Source organism: Nyctereutes procyonoides, unplaced genomic scaffold (assembly GCF_905146905.1).
Source record: "Nyctereutes procyonoides isolate TBG_1078 unplaced genomic scaffold, NYPRO_anot_genome, whole genome shotgun sequence".
Classification (NCBI taxonomy): Eukaryota; Metazoa; Chordata; class Mammalia; order Carnivora; family Canidae; genus Nyctereutes; species Nyctereutes procyonoides.
This window is the reverse complement of record NW_026575122.1, coordinates 19,967,078-19,994,955: the sequence shown is the minus strand read 5'-3', so window position 1 is coordinate 19,994,955 and position 27,878 is coordinate 19,967,078. Positions and strand designations below refer to the sequence as shown.

The 27,878-nt window shown below is 39.8% G+C and overlaps 1 protein-coding gene across 7 annotated transcripts; it reads left to right on the top strand.

The window, feature by feature from the left end:
• Positions 1–3,601: 3,601 nt before the first annotated feature.
• MMAA (metabolism of cobalamin associated A) lies at positions 3,602–27,432 on the top strand. Of its 7 annotated transcripts, none has more exons than XM_055336493.1 (8): positions 3,649–4,246; positions 9,235–9,360; positions 14,443–14,946; positions 17,150–17,272; positions 19,716–19,886; positions 21,917–22,002; positions 23,046–23,195; positions 24,239–26,631. In XM_055336493.1, the coding sequence occupies exons 3-8, from the start codon at positions 14,502–14,504 to the stop codon at positions 24,524–24,526; spliced, it is 1,263 nt and encodes a 420-aa protein (XP_055192468.1). In that variant the 5' UTR covers positions 3,649–4,246; positions 9,235–9,360; positions 14,443–14,501; the 3' UTR covers positions 24,527–26,631. The 7 variants fall into 7 exon arrangements, with proteins under 7 accessions (XP_055192471.1, XP_055192468.1, XP_055192466.1 ...); XM_055336491.1 differs by having other exon boundaries at positions 9,235–11,070; XM_055336496.1 differs by lacking the exons at positions 3,649–4,246; positions 9,235–9,360 and adding an exon at positions 3,602–3,631.
• Positions 27,433–27,878: the final 446 nt, after the last annotated feature.

Genomic DNA, 27,878 nt, shown 5'->3' with positions numbered 1-27,878 from the left:
GCCCCTCCCATCGATGTTCACACCCTAATTACCAGAATCTGTGAGTTATTTTATAAGGATAAAGGGATTTTGCAGATGTGATTAAGGTTAAGAACCTTGATATGGACAGATTATCCTGGATTATCTAGGTGTACCCAATTTAATCACAAGAATCCTTAACAGTGAAGAATCTTTGACCAATGTTAATGGCTTTGAAGATAGAAAGGGGCCACAAGCTAAGGAATATAAGTGGCCTCTATAAGCAGGAAAAGGCAAAGCAACAGAGCCTTCCCTAGGGAGGATTCTGTCCAGAAAGGAATGCAGTCAACTGATACCTTGATTTTACCCCAGTGAGACCTGTGTTGGACTTCAGACTTAGAGTTATAAGACAATACATCTACGTTCTTTTAAACCACTAAATTTGTGGTAATTTCTCACCACCACAACAGAAAACGAATACAATACGAGTTAGCAGTTACTGTGTTCTACACGTACCAGCACTACAGCAAGTGCTTCCCAGATGATAGCTAAAGGAGCGAAAACACCTCTGAAAGCATGTTACATGATCTGGCCTTGGCTACTTCTCTCACCTCATCGCCTACAATTCTACCTCTTGCTTATTATCATTCATTCTCCTTGGTCTCCTTGCTATTTTTGAAACATGCTAAGCATGCTATCCCCTTCAGTCCACACTTTACTTATATCCACAACCCACTCCCTCACCTCATTCAGATCTCTGCTCAAATGTCACCTTCTCAGTGAAGTCTTCTTTGTTCACCCTGTATAAAGTAGTATTTGCTCATCCTTACCTGGTGTTCCCTAATCTCAAAAGCCTAGTTTATTATTCTACATAGCACTTATCATTCGATAGGTATTTGCTTGTACTCTGTGTTCTTTCTGATTCCCTAAATGTAAGCTGTGTGTGGGCAGGAACTTTATCTGTACATTATTGATGGAGGCTTTATCTCTAGAACCTAGTATAGTGCCTGGGCACACAGCAGTAAAGAAATACTTGTAGGAATAAATGAACATTTTAAAAATTATTAACAGATTACAAGAGTTCATTAATATTGTTAATTCTGATGCAACATACACGGCATAGAGCAGGGATCATTAGACGATGTACATGAACATTACTCTAGTGAATAAGCCTCAGTGTAGATTCAATATAACGCCTTTAAGAATGAGGTCATTTCTCAATTTCCTACAGTTCTTATACATGGCACACCACTTCTTAAGGTCAGATTATAAGAAAATCAGTATATAAATGAATTTTGTATTTTCCTATAAATAAGCATTATTAGTATATTTTATTTCCTAAAGTAGTTGCTAGCAAAAAAAAAATAAAATAAAAGCTAGTAATTGCTAGCTACAATTTCTTCCCCGACTTTTAATCTTTAAAAATTTCAAACCTATAGAAGAGTTGAAAGACATATACTCTTCTCCTAGAACCATAATTAACACAGTGCTATGTTTTCTCTTTACATATATGCTTTGTTTTGGCCTGGACTATCTGAAAGAAGTTCCCAGACAAATATCATGATCTCTCCCTAAAGATTTGAACATATATCTCCTAAAAACAAAAGCATTTTTGCAATAATCACAATTTATCATACCTGAGAAATTAAGTCAATAACATCTCTATTTTGCTCTCGTGTTCAAATTTCTTCAATTGTCTATGGATTCTTTGAAAACTTAAAAAGAAAAACAATCCACAATGCTATCCAGTTCAGTTGCCCTAATGGCAGATCGGTCTTTTTATTTCTTCTATGCTTCGACCTTACTGAAAAGTCAAAATAAATCACACTGTGAATTTATCTGAGTGCTCCTCACAAATTCAGGCTAAATGTTTTTGGCAAGAATGCTACATAGATGAACTTGCAATAAGCAAAAAGTACAGCGTTCCCAGCACTGATGCTGGAAATTTTTTCCACGAAGCATCTATTAACATTTTGCAAAGGACTAATGTTCCATAGAACAGTTTAGGAAACACCTGGATATATATATATATATATTTAAAAAAAAAGAGAGAGAGAGAGAGATGAGAAATGAACTAAAGTGTTAAACAGTTTGTAGAATAAAAACCGGTAAGGATTAAAAACGATTTTTAAATTAACAAGCTGCCTCATTTCCTTCGGTAATGCAAACAGAAGTTTGCTAAAAAACCCAAAAAATAAAAAAAACAAAACACAGGGATCCCTGGATGGCTCAGCGGGTTAGAGCCTGCCTTTGGCCCAGGGCGTGATCCTGGAGTCCTGGGATTGAGTCCCGCATCGGGCTCCCTGCATGGAGCCTGCTTCTGCTCTGTGTCTCTCATGAATAGTCTTAAAAAAAAAAAACAAAACAAACACAAAACATTGTACAGACGAATAACCCCAAATTTAAAGAGATGAAGTAACTTCTCCCCAGTTTTTGTCCTTATTGTATTTACTGTGTTCGGGAGCTGGGATTTGAATCCAGATTTGAGTACATCCACGTTTTCCAGCAGGCGGTCTACCTTAGACTTAATGTTTAGTTTTCTGTAACTGACTATACTCGAGTAAATTACAATTGGGGTAAAAGTGGTGGGCTTTTAGCCTCAAAAATAATGAAGACAGAAAAGAAAACCAGCAGTTCATTTTTAAAAAATTGCTCCATATCCAGCGACAATGAACCCCTATCAAGCACCTGAGGAAGGCCTAACCCCTCACAATCGCATATGCACATTATGGGGGGGGGGCGCGGGTTGCAGCCTCGGCTTCAGATACTGATTATAACAGAGCCCGAATCATGACCATTTCTATTTGCCTTATTGGTCCCTACTTATTGCCTATTGGCTACAGCAAACATTTGGGAGACTTCCTTTTTCCCCAGAAATCCTGGAACTCGGGTACAACTCCGGTTTTACCACTTATTATATAATCCAACAGGTTTTCAAAATCTTAGCTCCCGCGCTGCCCCCGCAGCGAGGTAGCAAGCATTAAGCAGGCTCGTTTCCATCTCCGCTTCAGCGCGGAGCCTTCCCGCCCTCGGTGACGTTGCAAGGGCAGTCGCGGGTCCTTACTTTCGGTCCGAGTTAAAATGTTAATAGCAACGGTAACTTTTAAGAAAGATGAAAACCACAAAACTCTGCCACGACTTAAACGCCTGAGCTGTACTTCGGTCGACATTCATGCCCGTAGGCTGGAAAGTGCTCTGCGGGGCTGGGAGTCTTCCTGCTGGGGCCGGGGTGTCCGGGACCCCACGGCTCGCCCTCTACCCCACCCTGGAAGCCTCCGCGCTCGCGGGACGGAGTGAGCGCCGCCACCCTCGGGCTCCGGAGCCGACGGCCAACGCCCAGCCGGGGCAGAGCTCCCGAGGCCGCGAGCGCCGCCCTCCCCCACCCCTTCCCGACAGCTCCCCGGCGCCCCGCCCACCGCCGCGCCGACGCGGGCCCGCAGGCCTCCGCGCGCACGCGCCCCCCCACCCCGCCGGAATTCCGCGGCCACGTCCGCCGGGCCCTAGCCCCGCCCCCGCGCCCGCGTCCGGGCCCCGGGCGCCCCCGGGCTTCTCGCGGCGGGCGGTGCGCCTTGCGCCTGCGCGCCGTGGCCAGCGCGGGGCGGGGGGGGGCGGGGGGGCGGGCCCCGTGCGGCGGAAGGGGCGGGGCGGGCTGCGCTTCCGCGGCCTCGGGCGGGTGAGTCCGGAGCCGGGGCTGGGCTGCCGTAGGGGGCCCACCCCGGCGTCGGGGGCGCCCCCTGGAGGATTCGGGGTGGGGGAGGGAAGAGGAGAGTATTACTAAGTTGGGTGCTCCTGGGAATGCGGGGTATGACGCCCAGTGGCAGGCGTCGGCAAAAGGGGCTCCACAGAGAAGGTTCGTTGCTTTTCTTCCTTGAAAAGGAAACGTTCTGGACGCTGTGATTTAAAATGTACATCATTTAGGCAGGTTTGTGAGCTTACGGTTCTGCCACAGTAAGGAGGCTTTTGGAAAGGGTGTTGGTCCCTCCGCTGCCAGAGCTGGCGGGCGGGTAAGCAGAGAATGGATCGGAGGAAGCACGGAGCAGTGTAGCTACTACCAAAGAATGAAATCAAGACTCCCCTTCTATGGAATAAAGTCCAGGTGCACCCCGATGTTTATGGCAGCAATGGCCACGGTAGCCACACTGTGGAAGGAGCCTCGGTGCCCATCGGGAGATGAATGGATAGAGAAGCTGTGGTCTATGTATACAGTGGGATATTCCTCAGCCATTAGAAACGACAAATACTATTTGCTTTGACGTGGAGGGACCTGGAGGGTATGATGCTGAGTGAAGTAAGTCAATCGGAGAAGGACAAACATTGTATGTTCTCATTTATTTGGGGAATATAAATAATAGTGAAAGGGAATAGAAGGGAAGGGAGAAGAAATGGGTAGGAAATATCAGAAAGGGAGACAGAACATGAAGACTCCTAACTCTGGGAAACGAACTAGGGGTGGTGGAAGGGGAGGAGGGCGGGGGGTGGGGGTGACTGGGTGGCGGGCACGGAGGGGGACACTTGACGGGATGAGCACTGGGTGTTATTCTGTATGTTGGCAAATTGAACACCAAGAAAAAATAAATTTATTATTAAAAAAAAATCCAGGGTGTAAAAGTAGGGCTCAAACTGAAGTCGCAAAGAGAATCTAGGCTCTGTCAGATACTCTGGAGAGGCGAAGTCCTTTCCAGCAGTCGTGCCATATTCAAATTTATATTTGTCTTTAGCAAATGAAAGAGCATCTAAGCAGCAAGGGCATAAAATTTCTTATTTTATTACCTTTCTTAAGAGCTGTGCCCTAATACGTATACTTTGGAAAACGAATAGATTGCTGTAGCTTTTCCAGGTTGGTAGAAAACCCAAGTTTCCAGGACGCCTGTGAAGATTCTTAATCATTTCGGGGTCATCTGCAATGTCCAAAATACTCTTTTACTGGTAAACACTTAATACTGTTTTGTGTTCAAGGTAATAAGAATTTTTATAAAGGAACAACTCAGCTATTTTAAGGGCTGCTATTAGAGGGAAAAGAAACATGAAAGTTTAGATAATCACAAGAAATCTAAATCTCAACTTGAGATATTTGAAGATGTCTAAAGAAAACGTGTATTTAGCGTGGAAAAGACTGGTGAGTACCTGAAACATTTGCCCCTCAGCTGACTATTACCATGTGGGCATGTGAGCCCCTCATAGGCAGATCACACATAGGGCTCCCTGAGACCATTTTGGATTTGAACTTAAGTGATAGCAATGGGAGTGAATGAAAATGTTTAATGGTGATGAAATTTAGAAAAATAGAGATTTCTCCAACAGATTGAAACCTGAAAGTGGAAATTGGGAAATCTTGAGTCTTAACTGGAAAAGTAATAAAAGGTAAAGTGGACAGAGAACCTTAGAATATTCCCTGATGAGTTCAGTATGTATTTGGTACTACTCTTATATAACAATGACCTATTTAAAGGTTGCTTGTTAAAAAAGTCATTCTACTCTACTAAAATTTCCTGAGATTATCTGAAAAGGACAATGTAAAATCTTCTGTGGGGGATGGTGGGAAATGGGAAACAGATTATTGGCATCTGACAGTTTATCTTCAAATCAAAAATGATTAGCATTGAGAAATGGAAACACATGGTGTAACACTGTATTGCCTATATGAACTGTGCTTTGCTGCAGACACTGACCTAATGTATTGATTTTGGAAATCCTGTATGCTTTTTCTTGCCAGAGTAGTTATTGAAATTGAGAATATTCATTGGATCAATGTCAAGACAAATATCCCAAGTTAGACTGGCTGCTGCTGAGCAAATTTTTAATGAAGGAAAACATCCATATATTGAAATAAGACTTTAAAAAGAAAGTCCTTAAAATAAATATATATTTACTGTAAAATCTAGAAAAATGTATGTTTTCAAACATTGAATAATCAGCCTAATGGAGTTATTGACCCAAGCACAATTATAGTATACGTTAATTCATTCTATGACCAATAAACTATGCTGTGGGTACAAAGATAACCCATAGTGTAGGCGGGACGAACAACTCAAAACAATGTGACCAATATTAGAGTAGAGGGATGTGACCTATACATGATGACAAGAGATAGGAGTGACAATTGAAAGGGCATGGGAAGGGGGAGCATTGTTTCTAGTTTCAAGAACTTAGTTCTTGAAGGCTGAAGAGGAATCTGTGAGATGATTAAAGGAGAGAAGGTCATTCCAATCAGAAAGAACATCACGGACAATGGGCAAAGAGTATGTTTTTTCTGGGACCTGTGTGCAAACCAGAATAGTGACAGCAATGCGGTAAAAGTGAAGGAGGAAAATGAATTAAATTGGAAAGGTAGTATGTAATATTTTTGTAATAACTGTCTTCACTGGATGGTAAACTTTATGATTTTAGGACCTATGTTGGATCCATACACCAATGTATAGCACAGCACCTAGTGTGTGCAGTAGGTTCTCAATAAATAGCTGCTGAATAAATGAATGGCTGAATTAAAGAAAAACTATTTCTTTTACAGATAAGGCAAAGGGGACTCTAAATGTATTTTAAGCAGAGGAGTAAAATAAATTTACATTTTATGATAAGTGGTAATATGGAAGGTGAATTAATAATGGTCATAGAGGTAGCTGTAGTAGATCAGGGTTTTTCAAACCTAATGTTGCGCCTGTGGTAGTTTGCAATCTGCATTTTAAAATACAGAATAGGGGCAGCCCCGGTGGTGCAGCGGTTTAGCGCCGCCTGCAGCCCAGGGCCTGATCCTGGAGACCTTAGGATCGAGTCCCACGTCGGGCTCTCTGCCTGGAGCCTGCTTCTCCCTCTGCCTGTGTCTCTGCCTCTCTTTCTCTCTGTGTCTCTATGAATAAATAAATAAAATCTTTTAAAAAAATTTAAAATTTAAAAAATAAAATAAAATAAAGTAAAATACAGAATAGATGGGCAGCTCAGGTGGCTCAGTGGTTTAGCGCCATCTTCAGCCCAGGGTGTGATCCTGGAGACCTGGGATTGAGTGCCACGTCAGGCTCCCTGAAGGAGCCTGCTTCTCCCTCTGTGTCTCTGCCTCTCTCTGCCTCTCTCTCTCTGTGTCTCTCATGAATAAATAAATAAATAATCTTTAAAAATAAAAAATAATAAAAAATAAAATACAGAATAGAAATATAATATTAGAATGTATCACATATACTAACAATAAGAAATGTTTTGTGAAACTTTTCTTTCACTTATGTTCCTATGTGTTGACTGATGTAAGCACATTTCTTCCTATGGCCATTGATCATAGCTTGAAAGCCTTTAGAGTAGAGAAATATGGGAAGGAGGTGGAGAAGGAGGAAATGGATATAAAAGGTATCGGAGGGGCACCTGGTTGACTCAATGGGTTAAGCCTCTGACTTTTAATTTCAGCTCAGGGCATAATCTCAGAGTGGTGAGATCAAGCCCCACTTCAGGCATTATGCTGGGTGTATAGCCTGCTTAAGATTCTCTCTGTCTGCCCTCCCCCCAGCCCACCCAACACTTGGTCTCTCTCTCTCTCTCTCTCATTCTCTGTCAAAAAAAAAAAAAGAGAGAGAGAGAATTTAAAAAGAAATATTGGAGGAAAACAAATGTGAATCTTAAATGCTGCCATCCATATGAACCTTTTTCCCTGAGAGGGGTTCACTCACCTACTCATTTTATTGTTTTTGCCTACTTCATATTTTTCATTGTATATTAATAAATTAACATCCTGGTTTATTAAGAATGGCAAGGCTTTGGGGGATCTTACTGAATGTTGTAAATGTGAAATTTCTCGTGTATTTAGGTAGTACTGAGCTTAAAATTATAGGATGAGACCTCCATGATTCTCAGGAATCATGAAAATTCATTGAAACAGTTTGATTTGATTTTTGGCTAAGTTTTAAAATGTCTTTCCATAAGAAAGCAGGAAAAGGTGCTTAGTTACACAAGTAGATGGGAGGTCTTTCTCCCTACCTCGATGATTTTGCCACTCTAGTAGACTTAGTTTTTTCTGTCGGTGACATGTTGTAAGAGTTGTTCATACAAGCATGAGTTACATGTTATGCCCTTGATTGTCAAATGTGAATTATTCTCTGGAGTGAAAAACATTTTAAAACTGTAGAAATTTGGTTGTTCTGTCAACTAATACACTAATTGGGATGTCCTGCTGGTAAGGTTTGCCCAGAAAATGTAAACCAATTTTTCATTTTGGCCTAAGCAAAGAAAAGAGAAACAAAATGAGAAGACAGTTTGCCATAATCATTCCTTTTTTTTTTTTTTTAAGATTTTATTTACTTATTCATGAGAGACAGAGAGGCAAAGAGAGAGGCAGAGAGTGAGGCAGAGACAGGAGAAGCAGGCTCCATGCAAGGAGCCAGATATGGGACTCAATCCTGGGACTCCTGAGATCACGCCCTGAGCTGAAGGCAGAAGCTCAACCACTGAGCCACCCAGGCATCCCTCATTCCATATTTAAATGTTATTTGGTATTCCCTTGGTGCAACATTACACCACTTCTCTCGTATACATCTGGATTTTTGAAATCTGTCATTTCTCCCAAGTTCTGCCGCTCGTTGTGAGGCCTTGGTCAATCAGTGTAACTTTACTGAGCCTCATCTGTAAAAGAGAATCGTGTGTACAGTTGTGAGGCTCAGCTGAAGAAATGTATGCAAAAATATCTCACACATGATAAATGGTCAGTGAAAGGTAGCTGCTGCTCTGCCATTCCCATGGTCCAGAAGGTTTGGGGGCATCAAGAAAATCAGCCTCCATGGAGAGATTTGAAGGTGTAAAAACCTTGGATTATATACATCTGGATAGCTTTTTGGTTTTAGCAAATGATGTCATCCTTTTCCTGGCTCTTTTTTTTTACTTAAGGCCTTTTAAGATTTGTATTGGCATCAAAGAGCAGACCACTTCACAATCCCAATTTGTGTAAACCCTGCAATATAAACCATGAGCTTGTCAGCACGGATTTTCTGACAAAGACTTCGAATACATTGTTTTAAGAAATAACTCTTCTGTTAGAGCAACCTGCGTACTATTTATTAGACAATTTTTTCATCTCATTTAGAGACTACTGTTTGCATTATTATAAGTGGACATATTTTCATCTAGTAAATCTCGTTTCTAGGTCTTGATTCCTTACAAACTTCTATTTCTCTTTTTCTGTTTTGGAACATTAGATGTCAACGGTGCTTTGATTCAAAACAGGGAACAGGAACCTTGAAAAAATTTAACACATTACTATGCTGGATTCTGAGGAAACATAATAAAATATTGTCTTTTCTTTAGGAGGATCATCAGCTGGGCTGAGGTATAAAATTAGTGGGGAGAGATCTGTAAGTGGATAAATTAGAAAACAAGATGAATAAAAGGCTGTGGAGCTTTGCAGATGGAACAGTTGATTGCCTGGGAAAGGTAGGGGAAGATATGTCTTAGAAGACGTGATATTTTAACTGAGTAGGACTTTGTCAGGCAAAAAAGTGGAAGATAAGCATCCTAGACACCTAATTTTTATTATAGCATAAAGACTTTTTTTAAAGCTGCCCTGCTCAAAATGATTACTAGCCCATGTGTATCCCATTATTTCAGAGTACTGTTGAACTTCATATCTTAATGTGATGATTCTGATAGAATGTGCATAGAAGCCTAGCTAAAACATGATTATCACTTTTTTCACCTTGTATATAATTCTTTTTACTAGGTTTTTAAAGTATATATGCTAATTTTATGTCTAATTTAGAAACTGACATAAATATATATTTAATGTAATGCTGATAGTCATAGTAACTGTTTAAATTAAGGACTCATCAAGTTTGATTCTCACATTATGAAGAAATCTCAATACAGAAGGAAGCAAGTTACAGGTTATAGATACAGAAGTAAAATTAAATCATGAGTAGTTATTAGATATTTCTTATTAAAAGTATGCAAATTTTGTTTTATCTTTTAAAAAGATTTTTTTACAATAGCAATTGTATTAGTTTTCTTTTGCTGCTATAGCAAATAACCACAAATTTAGTGGCGTAAAATAACACAAATTTATTATCTTACAGTTCTGTAGGTCAGAAGTCTGACAGGGTTTTACTGGGCTAAAACCAAGGCATTAGTAGCCCTTTGTTAAGACATGGACATCTTTTGGGGGGGAGGGATCATTATTTTGCCTATAACAGAAAAATATGATTAGCTAAAAAACAACATATAAGCACTATAATACCATTTAGCTACAGACGAAGTTAACATTTTGACATATGCATTTCTGTGCATGTGTGTGTAAAATTTTATGAAGAATGGTGTAACACCTCTTTATCTCTAGCCACTCTTCTGCTAATCTCATTTGGTCTTATAGATTTAATTAACGCCTAGATATTAATGATTCTCAAATTTACACTTAAGCTCTGACCTCTTTCTTACACTAGTAATGCAATTTCCCACTTAGGATCCCACTTGGCAGTTTGGTAGGCATCAGTCTTCCCCAGCTCATGACAGGGCAACTCCATCTTTGCTGTGGCTCAGGGTAAAACCTGTGCTGAATCCTTGACTGCTTTCTTTCTCTCCCATCCCACATCTCATTTATTAGCAGATCCTTTAGAATTCATCCAGAATCTGATTTAACACCAGCCCCACCTGATCCATGTCCTCATCAGTTCTCATGTGCAGTATTGCAGTCATCTCTTAGCTGGTCTTCCCATTTCTGTTCTTGCATCCCCATCAGATCTTTTTAGAACAGAAGTCAGATCAGGTTCTCCTTTGTCCTCTTGCTTCCCTTCTTGTTCAAAGTCAAAGTTCTTCCAGTCATATCTGTGGCTATATATCTAACCCCCTCTTTGGCTTTCTCTCTTATGCTTTCCCCCTTGCTTATTCACGTCTAGCCACACTGGCCTCCTTATTTATATGTCTGTTGTCTCTCTTCCCTTACTATGTTAGCTTCAGGAGGGCAAGAACTTTGTTCTGTTTTGATCTTTGTTGTATCCCCAGTGCTAGACTATTGCACGACACATGGTAAATGCTCAAATATTCATTGAATGAATGCTTTATAATCTTGTTTCTCTCTCTTTCTCTCTCTCTCTCAGCATATTACTTTGCTGTTTTTTGATCATAACTATGTTGGGTAACAAGATAGTCATGGTAAGATTTATTAATTAAAGGGCATATTTTAAATAGTTAAAAATTTTTTTTTTCTTAGACCACATAGATAGCATCTCTCCCTAAGGGAGGGTAGGCCTAGGTTTGGTAGTAAGAATGTTCTGTATCTTGGTCAGCATTTCCTCTTCTGTGTTCTTTGGCTCTTCCTAATGCCACCACACTGCACACTTTATTTTTTTTTTTTAAGTTTATTTATTTTAGAGAGAGAGAGAGAGTGGGGGAAGGAGCCGAGGGAGACAATCTCAAGTAGACTCCCCACTGAGCTTGATTTCATGACCCATGAGATCATGACCTGAGCCAAAACCAAGAGTCAGATGCTTAGCTGACTGAGCCACCCAGGTGCCCCTCACTACACACTTTAAAAAAAAATGTTTTTTACTTGCTTTGGGAAGGGCAGGATTAGTAATATCTCTTTACCTTTTAGCTAGAGGACTTTTCTTTGATCCTAAAATAATTTGTTAAGAAAAAAATGCCATAGTCAGTCAGTCCTGGCCCTCCCATTGTCTATGACGTTATTCACCTAACTCACTCTTCCTTTCCCTCCCTTGTTAAATGAGAATAAATCATCATAATAATAAATGTCAGCATAGAATTGTCTGGGAGAATAAAGTGAGATGAAGTGCTGGGATTATGTCATTTAGAGTAATATAATAAGACAGTCTGCCTTAGATTGAATGGTGGTCTTCAAAAAGATATACCCATGTCCTAATCCTTGGAACTTGTGAATATGACTTATATTTGGAAAAAGAGGTTTTACAGATGATATTTAAGTTAAGGATATTTCTTTCTTTCTTTCTTTCTTTCTTTCTTTCTTTCTTTCTTTCTTTCTTTCTCTTCTTTCTTTCTTCTCTTCTCTCTCTCTCTCTCTCTCTTTCTTTCTTTCTTTTTTCGTGTGCAACCAGGGGTGTGCAGAGGGAGAGGGAGAATCTCAAGCAGGTTTCATGTCCAGCACAGATCCTGTCTTGGGGCTCAGTCTCACGACTCTGAGATCATGACCTGAGCCAAAATCAAGAGTCGATACTTAACTGATTGAGCCACCCAGGTGCCCCTAAGTTATGGGTCTTGAGATGAAATCATCCTGGATTATCTGTGTGGATCCAATTCAGTGACAAATATCCATACAGAGGAGAGACACAGAGGATAGAAGACCATATGAAAGCCAGAGGCAGAGATTGCAGTTGTGCGGCTGTGAGCCCTGGAACATCAGGAGCCACCAGGAGCTAGGAGGGACAGGAAGAGTCTTTCCCTAGAGCTTTCATAGAGAGTGCAGGCCTGCTAGCACTTTGATTGCTGACTTCCAGCTTCCAGAACAGTGAGAGAATAAATTTCTGTTGTTTTAAACCACCCAGTTTGTGGTAATTTGTTACAGCAGCCTTAGGAACCTAATATAAAAGGTCCTAGTGAAATGACTGGACCATAGTAAAATATCATTGTCACCACCAACACTAACACTGTCATGATTATTATTCTTTTTTTTTTCTTATTCATGATAGACAGAGAGAGAGAGAGAGAGAGAGGCAGAGACACAGGCAGAGGGAGAAGCAGGTTCCATGCTGGGAGCCCGACGTGGGACTTGATCCCGGGTCTCCAGGATCACGCCCTGGGCCAAAGGCAGGCATTGAACCACTGAGCCACCCAGGGATCCCCATGATTATTATTCTTAAACCTAGTATGGGACCTGAAAAGCAGTATATGCTCAGAAAATAGTGAGTGGTTGAGTAAAAATAACAGTTCTTCCTTATGAGCTTCCAGTCTGTAGGAATGGCAGTGGTATTGTTGAGAAGTGTGCTTAAAGAGAGTTTCCAAAATAGATCCCCTCTTAATTCTCTTCTTTTAGATGTCTTTTTGTGTGTTTGCATGAAGGATGTTTTTAAATTTTTTTAGGACTGGTTTTACTAGGTTTTCCATAAACTGTCCTTTTAGAATAAGACTAATTTTGTAAAAATAGAAGTCCTAATGCCCCTTTGCCCCCCCCATGGAAAAATAATGAGCAGTTGTAGTTCTAACAATAGAAAGCTTAAAATATGTCTTCTTTTTCCTATTAGAATTTATTTAGTAAAATTAATTTCATGCTGATTGGCCTTGAAATACAATTTAGAGATGTACTTTGGAGCAATATGGTAATTTATTTCATTCTGCTATAAGGTAGTTGAAAAATCAAAATTTTCAAATAATTGTAAACCCAAATTTGGTAGGCCATATGTATCATTTGTATGTAAATTCTAGTTTGCCACTGGATGCTAGGTCTATGACCTAATTTGTACTAATGTTTTATAAATTGGTATAATAATAATAAAAGCTAATGTTTATTGAGGTCTTACTCTATGCTAGGCACTGTTCCAGGCTTTTTACTTGAGGTTTTGTGCATGAATTAACTGAATTCATTTTCATAGCCATCCTATTCTCTTTACCTGTTTTGTTAACTCAAGAGGATGCTGAGGCACAAGGTGGTCATATCATGGTAGCTTAAGTTGGCAGAGACTCACAGTGGCCAAGGCTCATAACCTCTGCACTTTCCTGACTTTCCATGTACTGTCAGCTTCACTGTGGAATACGGTTTGAAATGGAGAGTATCAGTAAGTCTATGTAAAGCCTCCTCATCTAATTCCATAGTGGTTCAGACTTCAGTGTGCTTTTTTACCTACAGAGATTGTGATGCCTGGACCTGGGAATATGCATTTTTCGTAAGCACCAGGCAGTTTGAGCCAAACTTAGAAATACACTGATCTAGTTCCCATACAAACCTCACAGTTCTTTTCACATGAAGGCCCGGGGGTGGGGTGGGGGTGGTAATGGTGTGCTTATGTTAGGCCATTATTTGCATATATCTGTGTTCTAGGGTGAGCCCATTGAATACATACATTTATCTAAACTTATGCCACAAGTGTCTACACTACTATTCACTTTTTTTTATTGTTTTTTTGTAGAAAAAGAATAAAAGGCTAGCATCGGAGGATTTTTTTTTTTACCTTTAGAATGCAAAATAGGATGTATTTGACCTGAGGAAATTGTTAAGTCTGTAGACAGAAGAAAATAAGCATGACATAAAATTTCCACCCTAACGGGATTTTTTTAATATTATTTTTTGTTTAGAAGAAAATTTTAATGTACCTTGTATTTCACAGTAGAGCAATAATCCATCATTTGGGCTCCTCTGAATATTAACTACCGGTGGTGGTTGGGGGGTGGAGATCTTCCTTAGATTTGGTAAGAAATTTTCACCCATTTGTACTGCCCAGAAGCTTGATTATGTGTGTTTAGAATATAGGGAAAACACGAAGCTTGCAGTTTTACTAACTTCAGTATCTTAATTGTATATTGAATTGGCAAAAACTACGTTTTTCTTTCTTCTAGGGAGTCACAAATCACATTGAGCCAAAAAACATCCAGTGTTTTCTGCGGTTACAAACAAAATGAATATTCCCATGCTACTGCAGCATTCTCACCAGCGTTTCCTAAAAGGCCTTTTAAGAACACCTTTCCGTCGTTACCACTTCATCTTTCACTCAAGTACTCATCTCGGATCAGGACTCCCTTGTGCTGGGCCATTTAATTCTCTCAGACTCCATTGTACAGAATGGATACTGCTGTCAAATGGTTTAAAGAGAAAATTATGTGTACAAACAACCTTAAAGGAACACACGGAAGAACTTTCTGATAAAGAACAAAGATTTGTGGATAAACTTTATACCGGTTTAATCCAAGGGCACAGGGCCTGCTTAGCAGAGGCCATAACTCTTATAGAATCAACCCACAAAAGGAAAAAAGAGTTAGCTCAGGTGCTTCTTCAGAAAGTATTAGTCTACCACAGAGAGCGAGAACAAATAAATAAAGGAAAACCACTAGCATTTCGAGTGGGTCAGTCTTTTTTTTTTATTTTCCTTTCGGTCCATTCAGTAACTATTTTTCTAAATTTTCTGCTTTAAAATAAGTCTAAACATTTTGTAATCTAATGGAAATTCTTTTTTTCTTTACAGAATTTTGGGCTGGATTTTAAATGCTCCCCGCCCCCCTTTCCCCAAATATTAGTCTTTTTATGTTGAGGGGAAAATATCATGGTCATTTGAAACAAGGCTCTATATTTTAAGAGAATAATATAAGACTCCTATTTTGGCAAGAATCTGTGGCTCCCAGAATAGAATATGCATATGAATAACTGTTAACTGGTTTACTGCTTTCTCTTGGTAGTCCTTCTGCTTGATGGTCTGAAGTGAATGCCTTGTTTTTGTATTTATATCAAGTATAATTATCCTTACCACATTTCAAAATTCTACTTCTTAGGTGTTTTATTAGTCTCCCTACAGCAAGTCTCACTTCTTTCAGGTACTTTTTGTTAAAGTTTCTGGGAGTTGCTTGACTCTAAGCCCAGCCATCTCAATACCAAAATGTGTTTTAAAGGAGAGACCGTATTCATTTGCTGTCTAAAAATATGAGATGTTCACTTGATTTCTTGAACAATTGATGAGGTTCCATGATTGCAAATAAGCTTGTTATATATTTTTTAATTGTGCATTTTTAAACAATTTAGATATGTTTGGGTGGAATGAGAGCTTTTCATGATGGCAAAGTAGGTGATTCCAACCAACCTTCCCACTGAAAAGAACTTGAAATGGTAGACAAAGTGCAGAAATTTTGTGAGGATTGAGTAAATACACTTAAAAATTGTCATTATATTAGACATATATCTTAGTTTATTGAAGATATGGGATTAAAACCTTCTAATTTTAGGGTAACAGGGTATAAATCTTTAAAGATCATTTCAAAAAGAGTTCACCAACATATCTGGTACTAGTCTGCATTGTTCATACATCCTATTCTTCTGTCCTGAAGGAACTCTCATTTCGAGAGTACTGTGTTGACTGTTGTTAATCTTTATGTATTGTGTAGACAGACAAAATAGCAGACTCCCAAAGAGAAATTCCAGTTATGACAAAGTGTTTACTTATTACATCTAAAGGATATTTGAAGAGAAAACATCCCAGAAATATACAGAGTTAACCAGCAACTCAACGGTAACTAACTAGTAACTCACAAATTTTCATTGCTATTCTGGTTCTTTCATTTTGGTCTTATGAGGCCAGATAAACCTGTCTTTATTGTAGCTATTTTATCACCATCATAGATACATCACATCACATCATAGATACATATTTGTTACATAGTAACAAATGTTTGTTCCGCACCCATAAAGATGTTTAAGAAAGAGACCTGCCCTGAAAATTACAGAAAGGAGCCAAGCATACCTATGACATACACATACTTTGGAATATAATTACAATTAAATGCTTAAATTCTGTATATTTAATGCCGTGTGCTGTTCTAAACGTTGCAAATATCAGCTCATCTAATTCTTACAACAACCTGAAGAGATACGTACTATCGTATGCGTTTTATTGCAGAGTGTAGTCAGGTACAGAGTGGTTAAGTAACTTCACCAGGATTACATAACGCATAAGAGGCAGTGCTAGAACCAAAACTGGCCACCTGGCTCCAGGGTGTGGTGCTCTTAGCTGCCATGCTCTGTGAACTCTCCAAGCAGAAAAATTTTCTGCCTTTCTTAAGACTAATTTTTTCAGGATTCAGCTTATATCCTATATTTTGAGTATGGGTAAGATGAAGAAAAATTATCTTTCATAAATAGAAAATTATTTTTGCAATCACTGGGAATTTCTAGAGTAGTGAGTTGTTTTTCTGATGGGGAGATAAAGTGTACAGCAATGGGGTAGGTGGAATAATCACTGATCATGATGAAATGTGGGAATTCAGCACATTAACAACTAGGCAATGAAGTCTGTCCAAATAGATCTATGTTATTGTAAAAAGGCAAATCATATTTTTACAAAGTGAATGTGAAGAACATATGGAACTCAGAATTGTTTTCTTCCTATATTCCTATTACTCAGGAACTTAGATAAATGGTTTTTCGTTTAGGAAATGTTAAAATACTTTAATGATGGCTTCAATACATTATGAGAAATAGTAAGTAATCTAATATGTGAATAGAACTTATCATAGTGCTGATCTCATTCCTTTCATTAAATTAGGTTTCTCTCTAACATAGGATTGTCTGGGCCCCCTGGTGCTGGAAAATCAACCTTTATAGAGTATTTTGGAAAAATGCTTACTGAGAGAGGCCACAAATTATCTGTACTAGCTGTGGACCCTTCTTCTTGTACTAGTGGTGGTAAGTATTGCTGATTCTTTTTAAATTGCAGAGCAGGGGCTCATTGGGCTCCCTGTTACATAATTTAATGGGAATTTGCACAGTTCCGTGACTTCTAATCTCCATCTGAGTTTGGTCTCACTGAAAGGAGAGAGTTTTAGGGGGCGAGGCAGAGATTGGGGCCTTGGGCTCCTTAGTTTGTGGGTAGTCCAGGAAGAACCTGGGGACTTCTTAGAGAACTAGGAAAAGGGGGCCAGAAGTTAAAAATCAAAAGCCAATTTCAACTCTGTGTCTATTCAGCTGACGCTAGGCCCCTCTTCCCTTCGTTGTTTTTTCCTGGCTGTATCAGCCCCTACATGGTTCAGAAAATGGGTCCATGTCCTCAATCACTTTTTTCTTATATTGTCGTAACATCTCTTAAGCTTAAAAGAGTATCTTATTGCCTTTTATAACTTGTCACCTGTTCACATTACATGTTCAGTGAAACAAAGCTCTTAGAGGGACCATGTAATACGCCACTGTTCTCCCTCCAGCACTTAGCTTGGTGTGTCCCTTCTAGGGTTCAGCAACTACGTAACTGGCTTGAGGGGACATAGTCACTCAAAGTTTAAATTGCAGCTCATCAGAGAGAAAATGAATGAACTTAGTTTCCTCAAAGGATTATTTCAGGAAAATATCAAGCGTACCATATGAATATTCAGGAAACTTGCTTCCCTTACCCCCCTCACATTGCAGTTCCTCATTTAACAAGTATTTGAATGTTTACTATGGGCAAGGCACTGTACCAAGAAGGCACTGTCTTGTGTGATGGTACAGTCCTCTTGACCTCTAAAGGTTTATATCTAATGAGGGATTCAGACATGTAAACACAGGCCACTACAACATAATGTGCGTTGTGAGGGGAAAATACAGGGCATTTAGTGGAAGTGTTTGCTTTACATACTATGGGCTTATTGCTAAAAAAAAATAGATGATATGATCATATTTCAAGGGTGTTAGGTCAGTAGAGAGGCAGACAACAATTTCTGTTACCATCTATTGAGAACTTTAGCTGAGAATATGCACAATTTTTGATTCACTATAATAAAAATGTTAACCATAAAATAACATTTTATTTTATATAGAAACACTCTAAGTTTCTACATTTCTATTATTGCTCCAGTACCATATATTTGAAAAACAGCATGATGCTAAACTTGAGAAGTATTACTTTTTTGGCCTGGAATCAATCCTTGTTGTGCTTTGGATTCACAGACCCTTTGCAGGAGCTTTGAAACCACCCCGGCAGTCTACAACAGATAGTTTTGTACTCATTGGCCGAGACCATTAGAGGAGAGAGTAATTTCATAATGTTTAGTTCTGTATATTAGGATCTATCAGATAATAATTTCAAGTACAGCTTTGGCAGATTGTTGACTTACACAGAGATGATTTCATGTAGGAAATGACTTAAAAAAAAAGTTTTGTGTGCAATAAATAAGGTAGTTGAGATATGTGGTAGATGTATGCTCTCTAGAATTAGAACCTATGAGAACTCTAAACTGGAACCATGAGGGGAGAGATCATATCTATCTGTGAGGGACTTCTCAATGTTTAGCATCAACTTTATGTGGAAAACTTAGCTCTTAGGCAGAGTGGAAAATTAAAATCCAAGCTAGAATAGCACTATACCTTCAAATGTTGTTATATGGCTAAAGGAAAGTAAAAGTTTGAGGTAATTTCAATAGTTCCAGGTCTTTTAGTCTTCTAGAATTTGCGAGGAGTGATATTTGCCAAAATACTGAAGTAAGCCCTGGAACATCACTAGTTTTATTCCATAGGAGGCATTATATTCAGTGCCTACTGTGAACAAGCAATCATTACACAATCTGTAAGGCATGATTCCATGGGCAGGGAGCTTATATTAAAGCAGAATTTCTCAGCCTTGGCACAAATGGCATTCTTGTTTGGGGCAGCTTCCTGACACTGAAGGATGTTTAGCCTTGCCCTCTACCCACCAGATACCAGTAGCATCCTACCTCCAGTTACGACAAGTAAAAATCTCGCTAGTCATTGCCAGGTTTCCTCTGGGGGCAAACTCATCCCCTGTTGAAAACCATAAAGATAACAATGTTAAGATGACAGTAAAGAAACCATCTTGGCTGAATGGAAGATTGGTTTAGGGACTGTGGAAGCTGAAATTGGACGGGTAAGGTAGGGCTGCATCCTGAGGGCCTTTCATGGTAGGCTAAAGAATCCAGACTGGAACCTCTAGTCAGTGGAAAACCATTACAAATTTTGAGGGACTTGAAATGTTATAAATGATTACTTTGGCATCACATACACAGTGTTGCACCAAAGCTCAATAATATGAAATAATTTTGAGGTTTTGGGAGGAATGTCATAAAGCACTTAACCTGGGAATTGGCTGACAATTGGCCCTTATAGGTGTTCCATGATTATAAAATGTAACTCTCTGTTTTAGGATCACTCCTAGGTGATAAAACCCGAATGACTGAGTTATCAAGAGATATGAATGCATACATCAGGCCATCTCCTACTAGAGGTACTTTAGGAGGTGTGACAAGGACCACAAATGAAGCTATTCTGTTGTGTGAAGGAGGGGGATATGACATTGTTCTTATTGAAACCGTAGGTGAGTGTGATTTTCTATTTCATAACAATAAAATACTATTATAACAAATGCTATATAAAGATAAGTGATAACTAACATTGTGTTCACTCACCATATATTTACTAAAGGTAGCTTGGATTCTATAGGTGATATAAAAATACAGGCTATAATCCTGACCTTAAAAGAACAGCCATGTATCTGGAGAACTGTTATACAGAGTGGTATGTTGTAAGTGCCAGAGGAGTACTATAACCATTGGAAACAATACTTAATTCCTGTTTTGTTTAAGTACATTTCACATGTCTATAATATTTGCTGAGAAAATTCATGTAGTTGGGTATCTCTTTAATTCAGGGCCATGTTTTATTTCATCTTTATATCCCTAGTACATAGTTATACACAACAAAAATACTGAAATGGAAACCCCAAGAAATCTACCTGCTTATGGAAAGATAGTCTCCTGTTACTGAGTGATAAATGTTTGTGACACAACCTGACTCAGGTTTGAGGGATCAGGAAGACTTCCAGGAGGAGGTGACAGTTGAACTTAGTGTTGAAGGAGGAATTGGAGTTAAATAGAGAAAGTGGAGGAGACGGCCCCTTTACAGAACCATGGTTTGCTCAGGATACTTGGCGTGTAGAGTGTGGAGATGCATAGAGGGTAAAGAGAGATGGGGCTGGAGACCAGAAATGTACAGGCAAGTAGTCCCAAGCAGGCCCGGTAGTTCCACCGTACCCTCAGTGTCTCTGGCTTCTGTCCCTGCTCCCCATTCTTAGCACTTAGTTTCCATACACAGGATTGCTCTTGGGGCTCTGACAGTCACATCCGCATTGCAGGCAGGAGGAGGAGGGGGGAAGAGGGAGAGTCAGAGGGAGGGGACCAGGGCCTGCAGAGGAGGTGTACCTCCTAGCTGGGTTAGCCCCCTTCAAGAATTTTCCTGGAAACCCCATCTAGTGACTTCTGTTTTCACTCATTAATCATCTTTAGATGAACTGGGGTCTGGTGATGTGGGCTTTCACCTGGTGTGTAGGTGCTCCTCACAACGCCGGGGTTAGGAAATGGGGAAGAATAAATATGGGCTGGACAACTAGAAGTCTCTGCCAACCCAACAAAGGACAGAATTTTGAGAGGAGTTTCAGTGTAGCAGGTGATGTGGGAATCAGATTTAAGTGAACTGAAATTAATGTGAAGTAATGAACATACATTGATTTTTTTTTCTGGATACTTAGCTATAAAGAGAAAGTGAGAAATATGGTGATAATTGGAGGAGGTTGTGAGTTTTGTCCTGCTTTTTTCTTGTCTTGTTTAGTTTTCGGATGGAAAAGACATGAGCACAGTTCCTATGAGGTGCTGAAGGGACAAGAGGTGGGGGACTGACGAGAGGTCAAAGACAAAGCAGAGCAAGGGCCCAGAGGAAGTGGGAGGGAAGGAGAGGCTAATCCTCAGAGATCTGAGAGGTGCCAGGGAGCAGAGCTGGTATTGGAACCTGCCTGTCTCTGGAGGGGCAGAGGGAGAAGCTGAGGGAGCCCTCACCTTTATTTCACTGCCAAGTGGATGCCATGATCCTCCTTGTGGGGGAGGTCATGGCACTGTGACAGGCGTCTGAAAAGCAGCTGACTGAAGGCGCTCATGGGCATTGCTTTGACCAGGCAGTGCAGGGCGGGTGTGGCAGATGGTAAATGCCATGGCCCTGTGGTGGTGCCTCTTCTCGGCCATTTCTCGGGCATACTTACAGAGGAGACAACACAGGGAGTTGGACTGACCCATGGGTGGGTGGGGGTCTGCAGGGCTCCTAAGACGATGACAAGACCAGAACGCTGAATGTCTTGACAGGCATGGTCTAGGTTAAGTGAGGGAGAGAGGAGAGGTCACAGGGCTTCTCAAAGGGAAGGCAGTGCATTTAATAAATTCTTTAGAGGTGGGGTGTTTAAAGTGGGATCTGCTTGAGTGTGTGACCATGAGTACGAGTGAATGAAATGATGGTCAAGGTAGTTGAGAAAGTCTAATTACTATGAATATTTTAGTATATAGTTGTGATTTACAATTTCAGGTGTGGGCCAGTCGGAGTTTGCTGTTGCTGATATGGTTGACATGTTTGTTTTACTGCTGCCACCAGCGGGAGGAGACGAATTGCAGGTGATTATGTTGACTTTTTCTCCTTCCAAGACACAAAGTATACATCTCTGAAAGTACAAATTTCCAGTGTTGTGTTTCTGTAAAATAAGTTGCTGTTAATGTAGGAAAAGAAACAGCATATTTCATATTGGCTAAAATAGCTAAGTCAAAGGCAGATTCTCTATGTTTCTTCCCAACTTAAAGAATTTATGACCTAGGGGATCGCTGGGTGGCTCAGCGGTTTAGCGCCTGCCTTTGGCCCAGGGCGCACGGTCCTGGAGTCCCAGGATTGAGTCCCGGGATCAAGTCCTGTGTCGGGCTCCCGGCATGGAGCCTGCTTCTCCCTCCTGCTGTGTCTCTGCCACTTTCTCTATGTCTATCATAAATAAATAAAATAAATCTTAAAAAAAAAGAATTTATGACCTTGAGCTAATCATACAGCTTAGATTTTTCTACCTGCATCTGGGAGTGAATGGAGTACATGGAGAGCTCCAACCAAAAGAGACCACTGCAGTGTAGGTGTTTGTAGTACAGAGATTGGGGCATTTTTAGCTATAGGGTCATTTTTCCTCAAATGCAAATTGAAAAAAATGTTAAACGTGAAGGAAAACTTCAAAGACTTTGTTTATGGAAATGCAGATGTTAGCGATGGGTGTCTTTTCTTTCTAAGCACTTGATGCTGGATGGTTTTGCATTCTGCAGGGTAGCTCCCCCCCCCCCCCCCCAGACGGAATCCATCATGAGACAATTGGAATTGTCTCCTGCCACTCATTCAGGTTGTGTCTTGATGGTATATTTACTGGAATCGTGAATGTATTTTAACATGTTAGTCTCTAAATATGGAAGAGAGAGTATAGATGACTTCCATAATCCCAACAACTGGTACTTTTGGGTAACTTCTCTTGAGTAATCATGATTCCTGGTACCCAAGGCTTGGCCAGTTGCAGAGGAAAAGTTAGCTAATGAAGTGTGTGACTCTTGAAATCTTAGCATTGACTGGTGTCCCATTTTTTGCTATAATTAAATGAAGAATTTCTGACACATCACTGTCTTTTTCACTTCAGGGTATCAAAAGAGGTATAATTGAGATGGCAGACCTGGTGGCTGTAACTAAATCTGATGGAGACTTGATTGTGCCAGCTCGAAGGATCCAAGCAGAGTACGTGAGTGCACTGAAGTTACTCCGCAAACGTTCAGAAGTCTGGAGACCAAAGGTCAGTTTGCATTCCGTTCCGCGTTTCTCAGCCTGAGTGGACTGTGCACAGGTTAGGAGAGGATGTGAGGCCCAGGCTAGATATATAATCCATCTTTGTTTGCTTGGGTGTGAGGTTACAACTTTAAAAATTATGACAAAACCAGCACAGATAGTCATGATTTTAAATATAAGCCTTCAACCGCTAGGTGTCAAAAATTAGATGCAAGGAGATAGATTAGATTACTTAATGCTCGACTTGAGCCATTAGGAAGTGATAGCAAATCCATTCTGAAAGGAACCATTCTTAAGATTATGGAGCAATTAGTGATTTGATTATCTATATTAGAGTTTGAGTAGGAGAGAAGAAGCTTTTGATGTGATAGCTTCCCTTCCATTATGCTTGCTGGGTGCTATCTTCAGTAAGAAAAAAAAAAGAAAAGTTCTGTAATAAATGGTATGATAACACTGATGTGGGCAGCTTTCTGCGCAGGAGGACACAGTAATTAGAGAGTAAGCTGTAGTCACTAGCGTGAGAACAGCAATGACCTCTCTTATTGTCCGCCCCCCACAGTCACGTTGTCTACACTGGGTATGGGGCCACCTTGCCTGTGAGTCTGTGCCGGTGCAGGTGCGGGGTGCTTGGCTCTTAGCACTTGCTGAATCAGGGAACTCTGACACAGGGAAGGGGGCTATTTTCCCAACTTTGTTTCATTTTCTAGCACTCAGACCTACCCAGCATTGCCCTCATCATCCTCATGACCCTCCCACAATTCATCTACATTTCCTCTGAAGACCAGCTGAGCAATCCTAAGTCAAATTAACCCTTGGGCTAAAAATTTTGCCCTGAAATCAGTATCTTGTTTCTGCACGTATTAGTAATCATAGTAAGTGACCTCAGTCTATTTCTGGGTATATTTTACTTGACACAGTGATAAAATGTCTCAGTTTTCACTTACCTATTTTCATACACCGTAAGACTCAATTGGCAGATACCAGAGTCCCTATGAAGATGTTTCCTACCGTTTTAAGTAAAACAGTTTTGGTTTCTTAACTTTTCAATAGGTAATTCGTATCTCTGCCAGAAGTGGAGAGGGGATCACTGAAATGTGGGATAAAATGAAAGAGTTCTGGGACCTCATGCTTGCCAGTGGAGAGCTGATGGCCAAACGACAGAGGCAGCAGAAAGTGTGGATGTGGAATCTCATTCAGGAAAGTGTGTTAGAACATTTCAGGACCCATCCCACCGTCCGGGAACAGATTCCTCTTCTGGAACAAAAGGTGCTCAGTGGGGCCCTGTCCCCAGGACTAGCAGCAGACGTGTTGTTGAAAACTTTTAAAAGCAGAGACTAATGGAGTTTATCCTATACAATGACTTTATCTATCATTTCATAAAGTATTTTAATATTAACAGTCACTTGAATGCTTATGTTTTTGGTAATTCTTTTGTGGTGCCCTTGGCCTCGTTTGTGAACCATGCTTAAAAAGTTGAAGAACATTGGATATGGCTGGCAAAGTTCAGGCCGTCGGCAGTATTTATAAGGGGCCTCTTGTATGTTACTGATTTCCACTTCTTTCTCTTCTTATACCCATGGTAGCTGGTAGGATAGTTCCTTCTCATCAGTCACTAGCAGAGAAAGCTGAAGAGAATGGGGAAAGCTCATGTACCTTCAAATGTTTTCTTTGATTCGTATTCTCTTGAGTATCCAGAGGAAACGTAAGCAAGACTGACCACATTTCTGAATTCTTACTTCAGGCCAGAATCATACACAATGGGTTTCTAAGAGGTGAAAGTCATGACTGATACTTAGTGTACCAGACTATTCTAGGAATTTCTGAAATGGGCATGTACATGAGTAACAAAACAAATGGGATGTGTAGTGATGTGAACACAAGTTTAAAGTCTACTTGTCTAGACTTGTGCACCACCCCCGCCCCCATAATAGGTAGCAGAGCCTGAAGGGAATTAGGGGAAATCAGCTTCAAATAATGAGGCCCATTAATCCCTAACAGTTGGAGTAAACCCTCAAAAGACCTAAGTGAGGTCCCAGTGATTCAAGAGTTAATTCAGTTTGAAATTATCAAAGTCTTTTGCTTCTCTTCCTTCTTGGTCATTGGACTTCATAGTAGCATCTTAAAAATCTATCTTACTCCTGATAAGGAGGAACAAGTTTTGTGTTCCAGAGGAAGCATGGCACAGTAATAAGGGGTTGGGTTCTGGTGTTGGACTGTGTGGGTTTAAACTTTAAACCTAAATCAGTTGTTTATTAGCTGTTTAAGTTTAGACAAATAACCTACCTCTAAGTTTTAGTTTCTTCCCTGCTAAAAGGGAATTGACATGTTAACTTTATAGGTTTGATGAAGATAAATGAGATAACTCAGGAGAATCATTTTGCTACTGTGATGGTACATGGGGAATATCCAGAGACTGCTTGCTATTATTATTATTTTAGTTATAAATACTTGAAGCTGTACCAATCTTATATATAAGTTGAATTTTCTCTCGTGGTCTTACAATTACCATCATGCTCTTGTGATGTTTTATAATTCTCTTTAAAGTACCTGCTATAGTTAATCTTTAAATATATTTTATACTGTTTGATGGTAGGTATAAGTTTGTACATCTGAATAAAATTACTTCTAACCATAAAATTTCTCCATTGCACAAAATTTCTTCCCAGAAATTCCAAACCTATACTATTCTGAATCCTTTAGAATATTTTACATAGTATGTCAGTTTTCACTGTTACCCTCTTATCTGGAATTAAATTACTTGAGTATTGGGGATGCCTGGGTGGCTCACTGATTGAGCATCTGCCTTTGGCTCAGGCCATGATCCCAAGGTCCTTAGATCAGGTCCTGCATCAGCCTCCCTGCACTCTGCCTATGTCTCTGCTTCTCTTGTCTCTCATGAACAAATAAATAAATAAAATATTTTTAAAGAATTACTTGAGTATTATTTTAGCAAACATTCCATAATTTTTTAAAAGGATTTCTGTTAGTGGCATACTGTTAGTGGCATCTTATATGAGGGCCAGGAGAAACCAAAAGATTATCCAGTCAATTCACCTAGTTTTAGAAAGGACAATCATTAAACTGGATGAAAACCTGTTTTTAGAATCTTCCAGAGAAAGAATTTCATAATTTCTCTTAGTAAACTATTACAAGGAATGACAAGCCTATCATTTGTGGCACAGTGTAGGTGGCAGTGGAGCATATGCACCTTGCATTATGAAGAAGGTGGCAAAAGGGTGGCTTTTGTTAGCCATCAACTTAGCTATGCATTTCTTTTCAAGTTTGAATTACTTTTAAATGTCACAAATATAGTCATAAAAAGCATTGGAACCCTCTCCCCTTTGTCCTGTTTATGTGGTTATTGGACCACTGGTTATAATATAGAGACCAATTTCTAAGATATCGTTTATTTTTTTTAAATTTTTTAATTTTATTTATTCATAGAGACAGAGAGAGAGAGGCAGAGACACAGGCAGAGGAAGAAGCAGGCACCACACAGAGAGCCTAATGTGGGACTCGATCCTGGGTCTCCAGGATCACGCCCTGGGCTGCAGGCAGCGCTAAACCGCTGCACCACCGGGGCTGCCCGATATTGTTTACTTTTATTTCTGTTATTTGCTATCCTGGAAGCTGTATAATATACGAAAATGTTTGTGGCCTTTAAAAAGGGAAATTCCATGCTCCCTTTTGTTACACTTGAAAATGCCATCCTGCCCTGCCATCTGTGATTCTATCGTGCAAAACCCTTTGCCTGGTCAAAAGCATAGGTTCTGACTTGTATTTATGAGGTCAGATTTCAGCTGTCACTAACTAGCCATATGATTTGGGGCAGGTTTTTGCTCTTTTATATGCACCACTTTTCTTATATTTACAATTAGGGTAAGAATAGCTACTCTGCAGCATTGTTGAAATAATGAAATGAGAGGTTGTATGGAAAATGTCAACACTCAATAATTGGTAGGTGATGGGAATATTATACATGGATACTCGTGACAGCTCGTTGTTCTATAAAACAAACTAGCATCATTTAAATTGAGTTTGGCCAAACTACTTAATTTCCCTGTGTCCCAGTTTCCTTGTTATGAAATGGGGTTGACAGTGGCATCCACCCAGAGCTATTGAAAGGACTCTTAGTTAATATATACGCAGTACCTGGACATAGCGCTAAATAAATATTTAAAGAGTAAAATATTTAACTTCTTAAGGTGTTTTAAGGATTAAATGAGTTAGTCTCCCCTTATCCTAAAAGAATAATTCTTTTCTGAAAAAAACCTCCTGGGTTGATTTTGCCTTTGTCAAAAGCATAATTACCATTAATTTCTGTAGGTAGGTAAAAGGTGCTCCGTTCTAAGCTGAGCTCCAAAATTGATAGACATTTTGCTAAAACAGTACCAAATTTCATTAACTTGACTACAATTATTTGTACAGTTATAGCTGCAGTTAACATTACCTATCATAATACAACCTAGCAAAGAAGCCTCTCTTTATAATCACTCTATAATATGGCTATTTACTTCTTTCCTGAGCACACGTAGCTTCCCAGTATACACAGAAGACAAAAGCTAATGAACAACAGGCATAGGATACTCCGTGTTTATGCAGTTTAACCTTTTTTTAATACAGAAAAAAAGGAGCAAGAGGAAAAATCAAAATAATTGTTAACATTCTGCTCACCCAGTAGACTGCCATC